Source organism: Oryzias latipes, chromosome 15 (assembly GCF_053564925.1).
Source record: "Oryzias latipes strain Hd-rR chromosome 15, Olatipes_Hd-rR_3.1".
NCBI classification, from domain to species: Eukaryota; Metazoa; Chordata; class Actinopteri; order Beloniformes; family Adrianichthyidae; genus Oryzias; species Oryzias latipes.
Window position 1 is genome coordinate 9,736,452 of NC_136251.1, and position 16,003 is coordinate 9,752,454.

Sequence of the window (16,003 nt, forward strand, 5' to 3'; positions counted from 1 at the left end):
CCCTGTTTTTGAATGAGTTATCCCTTGTGCTATCCTATGGGGTCCAGATGACCCGATTCTTACATTGACGTGTTCTCCCTACCATGACAAAGGTGGATAAAGGTGAAGAGGATTTCATGTACGGTAATCCATGGACACCAGTGAAGATCACAAATCATTGAAGAAAAAAGGTTCAGTGCACTGTCTAGTGGGTCTAGATGACCCAACTCCCAATGGTAAAGTGCCTAGGATAGCACAAGGGTCACAGTGCGAATTGGTTTGCGTTCATTCACATAATTATGATTAAATGGAAAATGTGTAATTGCGAAATTGGCTTAATTTTTGACATTTCTAGAATTTCAATAAAGTTTTAAGCATATCTGTAATGGAAATGCAGCTATTCTTCACCTGACAGTCTAAAGAGGTTGACTGAAAACATCGGCTTAGTCCGAATTCCCTCCCTACTACTAAAAAACTATGTATTTGCTGGACTAACTAGAGCCCTAGATTTAAGAACATACTAAATGCTGAATATGTCACCAATTTCACAAAGTTAACGTATTAAATACAAACATTTTACAAACACTTTTTTTGAACTTGCTGCGTTCATTAAAAAAAAAAAAACTTTTTTTTTGAAAAATCCTTCAATAGGTTCTGTAATATAAGTATTTAATCTCTATAAAGGATCACTGTCCAGAATGAACTGCATCCTAGAAACAAACTACTTTACTTTGAAATACACCATTCACCTTTTCTGGTCCTCATGAGAACAATCTCTTCATATTTGAACTGTTTTATGTTATAACACTTTAAATCATTTTCGGATTGTTTAACAGACACCTGTTTTTGCTCAGTGCAATTTTAACATATCCTCTTCATTCTACCCTCCTCTTTTATCCAATAATTTCATAATGCCAAAAGGTTAAAAGGCCGCTCCTTCATTTAGGCATAAACTCAGATGTTTAAATTGCACACAATCAGATAATATAAGCACTTTAGACTTTGAATAGTGAAAATCCAGTGTTATGAACATATTTTATGGTCCTTAAAAAAAAGGTTAAAGGGATTTTTTGGTTCTCATTCACCAATATAATACTGTAAGTGTGATCCAACAAAGAAAAGGGATTTTGCCTTTTGGATGAATAAAAATGCTTTAAACTGCAAGTTTTGTCTTCATTCAGAAATATTCTCAAGGCATCTCTTCTCGTGGACTGTTTCTGCCTGCTCTCTGCACATAAAGTTGATCATCAGTTGTACGTTACTAAGGAACAGGTTTTCTCTTTGTTCAGATTAAAGTGGTTTTTAAGAAATGTCTTAACCTGGTCTTTTTTAGGGTGACATGTTGTGAATTCTCATCTGAAACTAAGGAACTGGTGTCATTAGCAAAAAACAAAACAGTAACCAACTCTGATATTGTAGCTTAAATCACAGTCAAATAACTTAGGATCCTAAACTGACCCCTGGAGGACACCTCCCCCTACTTGTACCCTCCCTATTTCTCAAACTGTTGTCAGATTTTTGAATCTATTTGCAATTTTAAATTATACCTTCTATAGCTATGATCATATTTGCAAGTTATGATCTTTTGTTTATACAGCGGATTGTGTTCTGCTTCCTGATTGGGTGTAGACTTTGTCAATCAATCTCCCCTTGCTGTCCCCCGTACAGAATGTGTTCAGTTTGACGCATTTACAGAAATCTGTGATCGATATCAGATCTTTCTTTTCATTCTTTAATACAGAACTTACTTTTCAATTTCAATTCAATTCCGTTTCATATTTATATAGCCCAGTATTACAACACAACGGGCTTCATACTGGTAATCGTACAAAAGAAAGCCAGTTCTAAAGTGCAATAGCTGATTGCTAAACTAAACTAAACAGACTAAAGCTAAACTGGCATCCCTGCACTCAGTCCCTATTTCTCATTAAGGAAAACCCTAAAAAAAATAAAAAAATGTTCATGTCTGCTCTCTAGCTTTGTGGGCCCCCGTGGCGGTCCTGCTGGCCCTGGCCTGGGGGCCGTGTGGGCGTTGGGGGGTTCTGGTTGCCGCTGCTGCGGCGGGGGTCTTGGTGTGGGGATGGCTGGGCACTCTGCTTCCTTCTTCCCACATTCTACCATCCATTTTAGAAGAACATAAACACTCACTTAAGCACAGGTGTTAACTCACCTTTGCACTAACAATTTGCGTGATTGAATGAAATATTTCACACTAGTTGGTTTGAATGCATAGGTGTACGTGTGTGAACATTATTTGTATTGTGTACATGTTGACATGTGGACATTTTTGGAGCCAACAGGTATGTTTATCATATTTGGGTGTGTGGACAGGCCCCGCCCTTCTAGACGTGTATTACATCTAAACCTCACTGTAATTATTATAAATATCCAGCAACTTGTTGCTTTATGCTGCTTCATGGTTTTACCCCCCCCCCCCCTCTTTCTGTAATCACCCTCCTACCCCCCCTTCTCTAACATCCCTTTCTCTTCCTCCCTCCTTTCCTTTTCCGTCCGGTACAACAGATTTTCAAAAAGATTTTCAAATATGACTAAAATGAATAAAGTTTGGCCTCGATTACAAAAGGGTTTTTTTCCAGACATACCTTTGGTTTGTCTGAAGATTAATAACCCCTCTTGTTAAAGTAAAATATGTCCAACACAAGAGGCCCTCAGCTCTCATCTGTCTGCCCAGCTGTTGGACAAGTTAAAAAAAAAACCCACAAAAATACACAAATGTTCATGTCAGTCTGAGAAAAGTGTGTAGGAGTTTTACTGCCATAAAATATATATGAACTATTCTGCAGATTTCTCTCATTTGAATGTTATTAAAACAAAGTGGTTATTTACATGAAATATATTTATATAAATACTTTCATATAAATTGTGATTTTAGTGTGTGAATTTGCGTTTAAATGGGATATGGCCTTCTGGCTAAGTCAAATGTATATATATATATATATATATATATATATATATATATATATATATATATATATATATATATATATATATATATATATATATATATATATATATATATATATATATATATATATATATAAACAAATTAGTTAACATTTTAATATACTTTTGAAATGAAATGAGGGAATTTTAGACCAATTATGACATCACCAATTTCCCGAAGTAAAAAGCAGTTTAGGAAAACAATTTATGAATCCAATGTGTTCTGATGATGAAAACTTGGGCAATGTATTGAAAATAAACTGAAATAAATTGTTTTTAAAAGAAAAAAACCTTCAAACACAGTGGATTGGGGTCTATATTTGCCATTTTAATGAGCATCGATGGACACTAGTTTTTGCCAAAATTTTTGGGTAGTTTCCAGGGCACTGGACGTGCCTCGACCGTTAATGTTGGGAGCAGGGTCATCTGGACCCCACAAGATAGCACAAGGGTTTTAGAGGACTACCTCAAAACTTTGTTATATATGGCGTTTCATGGCTGCCATTGGGTTGTCCGTTAACGTTTTTATCTGCGTTACATCTGCTATTTTTTTATGCTATTAAAGCCTCTAAAAAACGAAAGTCCCGCCCCTCTGTCTCGCTGGATTTGACAGGCAAATTTTGGCCAATCAGATCAACCAGGAAGGTTACCGCCCCCGAGTGACAAACACACCCCCTGAACACTCCTTGCAAACCCGGCGAGCGTGCAGGATCGCCGCTCAGTTAAGATTGCAACCGTGCAGTTGTAGAATGCGGGGTCGCCCGGTTGGCATTGAGCTTGCGCCGCTGCAAGGTTCGCTCACTCAGTTCCTGAATACACTCGCTCAGTTATCTTTGCGCTCATTCAATTAATGGCAGCCATGAAACGCCATAGATATCCAGATGCTGATCAGATGTTAAAGACAATTCCTAGAGATTATGAGCAACATGGAAGTCAGCTAATCTATGAACTGTTGCAGCCACACTATTTCAGAAAAGATTAGGACAGGGACTGCTGTGTGCAGCAAGCAGGCGCACTGATACACTGAGAATAGGTGTTCAAATGCAGACGCGTTACCTTGCTGCAGTAAGGGCACTCTCCAAAAATGATGCTGAAGCTCTGTCTGCAGGTGGGGAGCGCTCGCAGCCACTTAAAGAGAAGAAGAACCATTATTGAGTGTGGGAGATGTGTCGACGGCAGGTTTCACGCGCACTTCTTGATGCATTCGATGAGTGTATTCCAACACAGGGATGCTTTTCAGAGGGCTTTTAATGGAACATCATAATGTTGAGGTGCCACTTCATAAAGTTTTCCATATTTGCAGCGAAGGGAGGAGTCTAAAACAGGGAATCTTGTGAGAGCCTGCGCATCTTCTAGATCCCACTTCAGACTCATTTTTCTGAGCAACAGGGCCTTTTTGCACACTTCAGATACATTTCCACCAACAGCACCCGGAGCATAAAAGAGATATTTGTCTTTTGATTTTTTTTTAGGTGCTTGTGAAAATATGCAGTAGTCCCTAATGAGTGTAGAGGTTAGTTAGAAATGGTGCTCCTGTGTAGAAGTGTAGGGCCCAGGAGTACTTTAGCTTAAGGCTACAAAGTAGAAGGACGTTTTCCTTTAGGATCTTTTGGCAGACATAGAATTTCCACTTTCAGGTTTGGAAGCAGCCCCAACCATTACACTACCACCACATCCTTGGCTGCTTTTTATTCTGAAATTGTGCTACTTTAAGACAAGGTTTGATGGTATACACACACCATCAAAAAAAACATTTGATTGTTTGGCAATCGTCTTCTGGGATTAGAAAGAGACTTCCTAAAGATGAAGTCAGAAATGCAGATTTGAATGTTTTGATGTCCGTTTCTACCCCCTGAATGAGTGGATAATGACCTCTGGGGTAGTTTGGTCCACTTTATGGAATGGCTCATCACTGTGTCTTGAGTTTGTCATCTGTGTTCAACTAACTGAATGTATACGAGAACTGGACTGAGTGACCCCTTGCGTTTCAAACAGGAAGTACCTGCTGGTTCCTAGAAGTCAAAATTCCATAGACTTCTATAGAGAAATAAACAGCTATTACTGATTCTATTTTTATAGAATAAACATTCTTTCTCTTTTAACATGTTCTTGCTAATCAATTTTTTTTTCTTTACATGTTTTCTGTAGAGTAGGTCATTCAAGTTATAAATTGACCAATCAGATTCCTCAGTAAAAGTATGAGGTCTCGTGTCGAACGTTCAAAAGGTTTGATTGACAGATTCTCCCAATCCCGTTATAGGTTATGGTTGCCATTGAAACGTTGACCCAGAAAGGCTCAAACCAATAAGAGATTACAGTCGTGGTCTGGCTCCAACATTGCGGTCGTATGTATCACAAAAAAACAAAAAAAAAGGCGACTGTCTTAATGTCGTTACGTTAGACCTGGAAAGAAGTGATGTCAGACCCACTCAGACCAGTTCTCTTAAGTCAATGGTTCAACTGGCATTTCAAAGCTGCAGGAATGGAACCATGATCACTTCAAGACCCACAAATCTCGACGGACTCTTTCTCCATTTTTGGAATTTTTTGCGGGTCTTTGTTCTTCATTTTGTCTGTCAGGTCTTGTTGAAGGGTTTTTTGGCTGGAGAACCGGTGGGTCAATAACCAAACGTTGGTGTCGGCTTGGGTGTATTCTGTACCTTAAAAATGTACACATTTTTTCCCAACCTGCATTTTGTGTTTAGCAGTCCAACATTTCGATGTGTTTCATGATCTAAAACCCCACCAAACAGAAATGGGGTCGCAGGCAAACGCTGTCACGGCTCTATACGTGCATACCTCATACAGACAGGCCTGATGGAAGGGCTGGCCACAGCGGGGGTCATTGCACACTTGATCAGGGATGGCGGATTCAAGGCGATAGGAGTAGCAGATGCCGCACTCCACGCTGAAGCCCTGCGTTCAGAAGATAGGCTGCAAATTCCACGTCAACTGGTTCATGCCAACTTGGCCTTCGGTTGAAAATACACACACACACACACACACCACACACTCAGCCTGCTCACTACACACACACACACTGTCGCAATGAAAACTCCTGTTTTGCCCTGAAGGCATCCATTAAGAGCGAGGGTGGCAGGTAAAAAAACAGAAAAAAACCAAACAAATCAACATCTGGTCAATGCAACTTTTTTTGTGCTCCTGTGAATGTTAATGAAGCTGAAGCATTAATCACAGCAGAAGCAGCGAATAAACACAGCGCCCTTTCAACCCATCCTCAGAGAGGGAAGAGGAAAGTAAAAAAAAAAGGTTTAAAAACAGAGAGAAATGGTTTTGGATGATTAAAGCAGTTTGATGCAGTGCTCAGAATTGTGCCATCTTTGTTATTCTAATGATGTTATCTGTAAACAACCCAATTAAAAGGAGCATTTGTGCCCACCTCCTAGAAAAAACAAAACACAGAAAGATATGGAAACAGACAGAAAAGCAGACAACGCCGTCCATCCGCCCCCTTAAAAGCTGGAGTTCAAACAGACACACGGGAGGATGCATGGATGCATGCAAACGCACACTGACAGCTCCTTGAGCTAATCACCACGGCGGTGGACATGTTGGAAAGGAAGAGGGTGCAACTGGGTGACATACAGATTTCTCGTGGGTGGCAGGTGACGGGAATTCGATCTCCAAAACATCCCGGAGGTTGTGCAAGACGCTGGAGTCCGGGTTCCTGCCAGCAGACCACAGACAGCTCTTTCACACACTAATTAACCACATGCAAATGAGCGGGCAAAGACACTGGGGGGGACGAGTCGCAGGCTTCCACCAGCGATCCTCAACACGGGGAAAGAGGAAGAACAGCTGTGCTGAGAGAGACTTTCTTAAGGTGAGAGTCATGCAGGACGGCAAATTCAAAAGCTCTGGTGAAATCAGACTCAAAACAAGCCGTCACCATTTAGTCTTTGTTTCTCCGTGATTGTTCTCGGAAGATTTGAACTGGGTTTTTTTTTTTTTTTTTCCTGCTGTTGCTGAAAGTGCTGCTGGATGCAGAGATAATCCTAACTGGATTAGCAACATGTCAGCAAATGACAAGACGTTTTATACTGAGAGGGAGACGCTGGATGTGCTAACAGACGTCACTGAAATCCTTTGGTCCTGGACAAGACATTAAAACAGACTGACGAGCTGCAGCAACATTTAAATGCACACCAGATAACAAGTATGTGAGAGAAAATAGCAACAGGAATATTCCTGATTCTACGATTCCTGTAATGTTATCAACATGCAGCGAATGGGGTTGTAGCCTGGAACAGTCCTCTAGGTGACAGGACGTGACCCTTTCATCTGCATTAGGCCACTCTCAAGCCTTTTTTTAGGCTTTGTAGTTGTCACCATCTTGAATGAAATGGACAAAAAAGCACAGTAGGACAGTTCTGAAGGTCACATGCACCTTTTCTTCTGAAACATAAAATAAAAATTAAAGCTTTATAAAAGTTGTAAAATAATAATAAATCTGGTTCTAACTGAAAAAATTGCAAGTACCAGACCAGACGTACAGTGTTCTCTCACTTATAGCAAGGGTTACGTTCTAAAAGTAACCCACGATAGGGGAAATCTGGAAAATAGGAATAATAGATGTTTTAGGGCTGTCAAAAACTCTTCACTGCACACTTAATACACTTTTCTCTCTAAAGTTCAAACCTTTATAGGAAAACAAGAGCAGTTTTATTGAATGAAAACAAAGATCTGATCGAGATCAAAGATGTATGAAACTCTGGCAAACTGAACACATTCTGTACAGGAAGATACAGATTGACAAGGTCTACAGCCAATCAGTTCGCAGAACACGATGAACTGCTAAAATCTGCTGAAAAACAATCTGTGAAACAGCGAGACCGTTAAAGGTGAACCTGGATATAGTGAGGGAACACTGTACAGACTGTTTAGCATTGGGGGGAATAAGCACTGGTTTGTTGTAACACGGTGGTTATTTGGTGAACTCAGCTGGTTCCAGCTTCTCCAGGTTTTAAAAACGCTTCAATCCAGTAGTTGAAGGGCTGCTTTTTGGTCAAACCTAAAGGCTGGACACTGTATGAATGATTCTACTTCTTCTGTTTTAATACATGAGTTATTAAGGCACATAAACCACTCTGGAATAATATAGTTATTGTGTTGGAAAGTTGGTTTGGGGTTTTTACTTCCATGCTAAAATGGATTTAAGGAAAGTGTTGACATGAGTCCATTTAGCTTCCTTGTCAGGCCGTGAATGTAGTTTTGATGCAGGACATAAAAACTGAAGTGATCGGGCAGAGTTGTTGAGTTTTCCGAGTACGCTTAGAAACAACATTTTTTGGAGGATAAAATCAAATGTTTTATCAGGAGGACTTTTTCTAGAATAACTTCATGAACTCTTGTGATGCAGGAAAAGGGTCAGGAATACTAATATGACAGCTGCATCCTGACAGACAAACGGCGCCGCAGAATTACCACTTAGTCAATAACCCGTGAAGCCCGGTGATGAAGAGAGGAGCCTTACCACAGGTGCATGTTGGCATTCAGCTTATTCCTCAGAGGTGTCACTGCTGCAACAAAAGAAGGATTTGTCACAGGACAGGGAGAGGAAAAAACAACACAAACACAGTTTTGAATTTGATTTGATGCTGGTTTCAGTTCATTTCAGCCACACTAGTATTGTTGGTAAGCCCTGGGAAAATGAGACTGTCTCAAAGGAGCGGCGCTCTGGATATCCTCGAACACCCCAGTTCAGCTCAGACACGTGAACCGTCGCCGCCTCGTGTTCCACGGGGGAGCTCTGTCTCCGTGCGCCGCTCATCACTTTCACTATTCGTTATTCCTACATGCAAAAGCAATATTTCTGCACGACCCCCCCATATTTGAGGGTCGCGCTTGCTCTCGTCTTGGTGGCTGAAGTGTGCATGTGTTTAATATCTTTAGAGTTGCATTGCTAGGCAACAGGCAAGGAGTTGTACGACCTTGGGTTTACAGAAACAATGGCGGACAATTGACGGAGACTTAAATAGAAAGCCGGAGCCCAAAGCTGGCTCCCGGTGTCAGCGCGGTGAGAATGAAAACGTGCCGTTCTGAAAGCACGGTCCTCTGACAAGCAGACAGTAAACAGTCAAAACATGAGCGGAATGCTTGAAGACAAACAGAAACCTAAAAATGTTTTTTTTGCTTTTTCCCCTCTTTTGATGTGAAAAACTTTCCTGCAGGCAGAACTCTGCCAGCAGATAAAAACAATAACATTGGAGCATTTATATATCTACACGGCAACTATCAGGTTTTATTTTATGACATTAGTGTTTGATAGTGGAAAAAAAAAAGATTTGTTGGTATTTTTTAGTTTGAGTCATAGAAAAAACCTGCGGTTAACCGCGACACCGCGCCCCCTGCTGGTTCATCACCGCGGTGATCAAAAATCCCACACCGTCACAGCTCTAAGCAGTAGTTCATTAAAAATTCACCCAAGTTGTGGGCGGGACTGTTGGCGCAGAGTAAGTCCCTCCCCACTTCCCATCATCGATCTGTTTACAGGGTTTCCTGCCAGCTTACAGCCCCTCATAACCCCAACAAAAGTACTGAGAAATATTGAATCCATCCAGTTGTACAGTTTTGTTCCAGACACCAGCTCAGATGAGGAAGACGTACATGGAACTAGTCATCTGCATCTGAATGCATCAGATTGGAGCGGAGCAGGGAGCGTCTGACCTGCTCACTGTAGCTTCTATTAGTTGCTTTGGCGATAGCAATTTGTTGTTGCATGACCTAAATCTGCTTCTTCTCAAAGTGTGATACGCCAGTTATGTGTCGTGAAGATTTTATTACCCACCATGCTCTGCTCCAAGCAGGCAGCACTCTGGCAGCATCTTAGGGTGTCTAGGATCCACTTCCACCTTGATGGATAAGTTGTTTCCTGCTCACAGCACAGGAAGTTTCAACAAGACGGTTCTTTTGCACACTCCAAATATAAATCTCTGCATGTGCTGGGATTAGATGAGGAGTGTCATAACATACCAATGGCAATCCGCCTCATTGTGTCCGAACGGCTGGGGTTTTCAGGTTCGAGGATCCAGGTCTTCTCATCAATTTCATCCAGAACATCCCAGAACTCAGTCAGATACTCCAGAACCAGAAGGAACTGGCTGTAAAGCTGCTCCAGAGTACTCTGCAGAAGTATGAAAGGAACTGTTTTGTAGGGCCCTGACATCCATCAGATTAAGCTGATACAGACTGCAGGATCAAATAGGATCTGTCAAACACCTAGGTGTGCGAAATTGGTTCTCCGCATTGGACCCATCCCCTTGGGGTGCGGTGAGCTGCAGACAGAGCCGTGCTCGGGAACCATTTGGTGGCTTAACCCCCCAATCCCTCCCCTTAATGCTGAGCGTCAATTTTTAAAGTCTTTGAACCCACAACCTTCCAGTTACAGGGCGGACACTCTAACCACAAGGCCACTGAGATGGTACTTCACAGTACTTCACAGTACTTCACATGTCAGAGATTTTGACTCACACAGACGAACGTTTTTCAAATGTCATTTATCCATCTTCAGAACCCTGTGATTCCCTTTCGGGGTCATGGAGTTGTTGGTGCCAACCCAGCCACTATTGGGCAAAGGTAGCGCACACCTGGAACAGGTCACCAGTCTGTTACAGGGCCACACAATCGCACACAGTCACTAGGGGCAAGCTAGAGACACCTATCAACCTGTGAAGCGTAATGCATCTTCCTCTATACAGACACCTCATAGGAACGTATCCAGAAAAAGAGGATCAGGAGAAACCCATCTGACCTGCATTACAGCAAGACATGAGGAAGTCATTGAGGTCCAGAATATTCTTTAATCAGGACCCCACTCCAGGTCAAACTTCAGTTCAAACTGCAAACTCTGAAGAAGTATGACTATGCTCTTCTTCAGATCTCTCGAGTGCAGAAGAGCCCAAATCATCATTCCTCCACCACTGTGCTTGACAGTGCCTTTGAAATATTTGCAGATTTACAAACTGAAGTCAAGAACTATAATTGTTACAGCTCTAACTGCATGAGATGCAGAAGATGGGATTTTTCCACAAACACCAAGACTTGTTTGATAAAGAATTAACTATTTCTAAACAAGAATTACCCCTCTAGGACTATTGATGATTTTAATTTGAAAAAAAAATCGTATATAAACTCAAAGGCTAAATTCGCTTTTGTTAACAGGCGCAGTTATTCAAAAGCCTTCTTCCTTTTTAAATTTACCGTCTATCAGATAACATTTATAGCTAAAGTTTGATTAGCACGATGGAGAATAGAATGAACTGTTTTCGTTTGTTTTTCTACCCTGGGATGGATGTCATGCATCTAATTGGCTGGTCCAAGCAGCAAACCAATTGGGTGACAGTGAAAGGCGGATAATTGGTCGATTTATCGAGAAGCAGAAGAAATGGAACTTGGGGTTTTGTCATTGTAGCTCAACATGCTCACACATGACATTTCACACACGTAAGAAGCATTTTTATGCATTTTTTTAACATTTATGAAACAGTTTTACAGATGAGCAAATTCATGATGTCTGGCAATACAAGTATAAAAAGATTTTATGGATGGAATTTTTTTTTTTTTAACAGATACGATACTTTTTTCCAGACACACAAATCTCTTCTTACGAGTACGACACCTTTTTACAGATGGACAGTACTTTAAAAACAAACCTAACTTCCTACAAAATGACTTCATATCATCATTAGTTAATTGAATTGAAATTCTAATAGTTAGTATGAAATTATTTATTTCAATTTTTTTAAAAAAAGTACAGATATCAAATGACCAGTTGGTAAAAACTGAAGCAAATTAAGCATTAAGCACATTCCCATAAACACACACACAGAACAGAAAAAGAGAGGCTGATAGAGGCGTGGGAGAGCAATACACACAGAGCGAGAGCAAAAAAAAATTAGGGAAAAAAGTGAACCAAAAATTATGGGTCATTGTGCCAGCACAGTGCACACAATTAAGCATCGTCCAGGTGCTGAGAGCCTCAGCAATTACAGCCCAATTAATGCCAGTGGTATGATTACTGTTACAGCTCAGGATAACTACGCCAGGCCCAGTTCCCAAAGAAGGGGAAAAAAGGAGATACCCAGTTCCCAAAGAAGGGGAAAAAAGGAGATACTTGAGTTCCTGCTGCAGATGAAAGAAAGCATCTCTGAGAGTAAAAGGCTGCAGAGAACATAGAAGACACGAAGCTTACTTCCAGGTTACTTTATGTAGATCTGTCTCTCTCTGGCGGTAATTAAACTAAAAAAAAATCATCTAAATTTAGAAACGTCCCTTCTCTTGACATGGATTTTGTTATTTTATTGAGACAGTTTCTTAGCAAACTACTAAGAAAAAAGTCTTTTTTACTATGTTTATTTTGGAGACATCAGTCGTCACCTACATTTTTTACATCCAAATACAGAAACAGATAGCAACATATGACGCAAACTTTTAGCAAATCAGCAAAGACTGAATAGTTGGAAAGCAAGACCATAACATCTCTAAAACTAAAGATGAGGGATAAGCTCTGATCAAAAGCAGCTTCCACTGAATCCCTACAGGAGCCGACATAAGTTTGATTTGTTTAATCATGAAAAAAGAAGGCATAGAGGTTAAGGTGTCATAAAAGATCTGTTCGTACTAGGGGTGTAACCATCCGTCGACTTAAAAATCGATTCATATTCCTACGATCCAACCAGATCTATCTGTCTGGGGCAAGTTGTTGATCGGATTGACCTGTATCATTATAAAATCATTTCAAAATTAAATCAATAGATTATAGATCTAGGAAAGAACCATTTGGATGGAGATATGATAGGCTTATCATGTAAAACCAAGTACCATCACAGCAGACAACACATGTGTGATGTCAGCAAAAAATCAAACCATCAACCACCAGTCCAATGTGTGGAAACGCTTTGAACTTGGCAAAGTCATGTGACCATCCAGTGTGCTAGAATGTTCTAACCAAGTTCCCTTTGGGTTATTTGGATGTGGAAAAACAACAGTTTTTCACTAAAATGTGAATGGATTTGACATTCATTATTGTTTGCTTGTTTGTTTGTACACATATTTAATTTACACTTGATTAATTTGCTTATAATACAAGCTCTGTAAAACTTTATCGACTATGAATCCTATCAGCAACTATAAATTATGTCATGAATTGAATTGTTGTTAAAATGAATTGTTACATCCCTAATTAATGCTATATATTGTAGATCATCCCAGACACTAAAATCAGAAAAATAAAATTCAAGATTAGCTCACAAAAACAAAACAAAAATGCAGAAGAACGAGTCGTGTCGCTCACGTCCTTCACCATTCATACTTGCAGGAACTTTCTACCATCGTACGCGGGCACTTTGGAGGTTTAAGCACAGTAGAGCCTGCAAGGAAAAATGGACTACACACACAAACACACACACATGCAAGCTTTATTTCTCTTCCCATTCTAGTTCCACACAAATGGGCAGAGCGGCACGTCTTGGCCCTGCAACAGAGCAGGCAATAATTACTCATTCAAATGAACATGTCAGGACTGTCGACAGACAGGCCCTTCCCCCTGCCACACACACACACACGCACGCATCAGACAGAAACACACTTGGCACAGATGAAAGCGCGCACACATGTTTGTGTACACACATACACACACTTCATGTTGCAGTGTGGGAGAGATCCATCAACGGCCCAGCAGGCAGACAGGCTCCATACGGAAGCGCTGTTCTAAGTTGGTCCTCACTTTATGCCTGCCATGTATCAGCTCAGCTACACACAAACACACACACACACATGCTGCCTGTTGTTCATTTCAACACACTGTTTTTTTGCCCACACCATCACACAGCTCCGTATGTACTCCTCATTCTTTCTAACATCCCAGAGAAGAACAGCAGCAGCACACAAGTCAGCACAAAGCTCCATGACGCCCTGTGCTTTCACAAAGTGATGATAGTGAACAGCAATGACAAGGCGGCAGAGATGCCATGACCGTGCTGCTTGACATTAGTTTACTTTTCTGCCGGTTAAAGGGCCCATACTATGCAAAATCAACTTTTTTTGGAGTGTTTTCTAATGTCAAATCCTCTTGAAAAACAACCACAAAGCTGTGTTCACACATCTTTGAGTATTCCTCTAAAAACCTGCTCTCTGAGCACCAGCCCCTCCCAACCCACGAGTGGCTTCTCACATTGTGACATCATAAAGTAAAGAACAGCCCCTTCCAGGAAGAGTCTGCGCTGCCAGCACCGCCCCCAGACCAACGGACACGCCCACTTTCTCAGTAGAGCTAGTGGTGATTGGCCAAAATGCTTTCATTATCTATGCACTATATGCACATCCATCTTTGCAAAAGTTTGGATATTGTTTGTGTTTGTGGGCGAGACGTCGACATGCTGCCGAGGTCAGCTCTAGGTTGATGTCATGAAATGGGCGGCACTCACAAGAAGCAAAAGGCGGAGCCTCAGAGATCATCTTACTTTCAGTTAAGAAAGTGAACTGCGAAAATAACTCATATTTCACAAAAGGTTTGTTCTTTACTGTGCCAAAGGTAATATATCATCAAATATGTGGACACGTTGCATTAAATCCCATCCAGAAACAAGTAATCCGGTTTCTCTTTGACAACTTTAGTAACATCTACTTTAAAACTATCACAAATATTTATTAAGGCTTCAAAGAAATTGGTGTGCAACTGTAAAAACTAAAGGTTATTTTCCTATTTGTGTTCCCATAGCAACATCAGGAATAATGTATGGCATCAATACAGTTACCTGCTGAAAAAAATATGAACAGTGCAGCCATGGAGGAGTAAACTCGCATCACCACTGATGTACAGCGACAGTTGTGTTTTTGCCGATTATCATTGTTACTTTGAAATCCTTTTTTAAAACTTAAAAGTGTGGATGAATCAAAGTGGATTCCGTGTTCTGCTCACAAAACTCATTTCAGGAATTAACATTAAATCACATCTAAGAGAAACTTTCAGATTGCAAATACGTCTTTAAATCGCTAATATTTATTACTGAAAATGAGCAGTTCAGCGCAAAAAATAATAATAATTTCAGGAAAATGCCCTTTTTGCTTTTATTCTATGATCACAAACTACTGATGTGCGGTTAGGTTACAGAAAAACGTCTGTGACACAATGCCACACTGACAGAAAGGGCTACCAAAGCAGATCACATCTATCAGAACCTAATTAGGATTTAAATTACTTCAATTCAGTCTCTGATGTAGAAGAATATACATAAATGCTACAGAGAAAATTCAATTCAGTTTTATTTCTATCGCCCAATAGTACAACACATTTGCCTTAACGGGCTTCACTAAATGTACAAAACATAAAATCTGTTCTAAAATAGCTGATAGCTAGACTAAACTAAACAGACTAAACTAAACTGGGCATCGCTGCCCTTAGACCATAATTCTCTGTCGCAACCAACAGTAGCAACCAATCACAAAGCTCGTCAACAGAAAGCAGCTTTCCAGCAGCTGCTTTTCCAGGAGTCGTGCAGGTGTACCCACCTGTGGGGTCCAGGTGACGGACAGGGGGACCGGCAGGTCAGCAGAGCACTCGGGAGCCTCAGCAGGATGCTGCAGGTGGAAGAAACGATGCGGTCATCCTTTCCTGTAGTCTGCTTTATTTAGCAAAGAGAGACTTTGGCAAAATACAGAGATTTAATAGGACAACTTCTTGCATAGAATGACTGACCCTTAGGAAAATGTAGGTGGTAACTTTTCAAACACTGTTAAATAAATAAATAAAAGAGTAACCTGAATATGACAAAGTAACTTTGTTAAAAATAAAAAATGTTTTCTTTTTTTGAAGAATTGGAAAAGGAGCAAAGGTTGACTTGATTATTCAGCAAAATCTACAAAGAGGATTTCAAATCGTAGCTTTTATCAAATCATTTGGAATTGCAACGACCCTGCAGGTCATAATAAAGTGTTTGTGTCCCCTGTGTTGCACAATAATCAATATCTCCGTTATAAGTAACCAGGATCTCACAGGTGGCGTTAATCACATTGAAAGTAGTGAAGTTTATTGGATTAACAC

At 40.5% G+C, this 16,003-nt stretch overlaps 1 protein-coding gene and 1 long non-coding RNA gene across 5 annotated transcripts in view; one reads left to right on the forward strand and one right to left on the reverse strand.

The window, feature by feature from the left end:
- Positions 1-16,003, reverse strand: part of fancl (FA complementation group L) — a 30,814-nt gene that overhangs the window by 1,918 nt on the left and 12,893 nt on the right. For 2 of the 4 annotated variants that reach the window (XM_004076940.5, XM_078931696.1), the window contains exons 7-13: positions 15,472-15,540; positions 9,937-10,087; positions 9,752-9,835; positions 8,438-8,483; positions 6,550-6,631; positions 5,743-5,859; positions 4,000-4,071 (exon numbers count right to left, since the gene is read on the reverse strand). In XM_004076940.5, coding sequence (XP_004076988.1) covers positions 4,000-4,071; positions 5,743-5,859; positions 6,550-6,631; positions 8,438-8,483; positions 9,752-9,835; positions 9,937-10,087; positions 15,472-15,540 — 621 coding nt within the window. The remainder of the gene's footprint in view (positions 1-3,999; positions 4,072-5,742; positions 5,860-6,549; positions 6,632-8,437; positions 8,484-9,751; positions 9,836-9,936; positions 10,088-15,471; positions 15,541-16,003) is intronic. The other 2 variants (XM_011484104.4, XM_078931697.1) reach the window with 1 other exon arrangement.
- The window catches only part of LOC144984107 (uncharacterized), a 217,738-nt gene continuing 208,823 nt past the window's right edge, over positions 7,089-16,003 (forward strand). The window contains exon 1 of the long non-coding RNA XR_013647764.1: positions 7,089-7,222. This is a non-coding gene — a long non-coding RNA (uncharacterized LOC144984107). The remainder of the gene's footprint in view (positions 7,223-16,003) is intronic.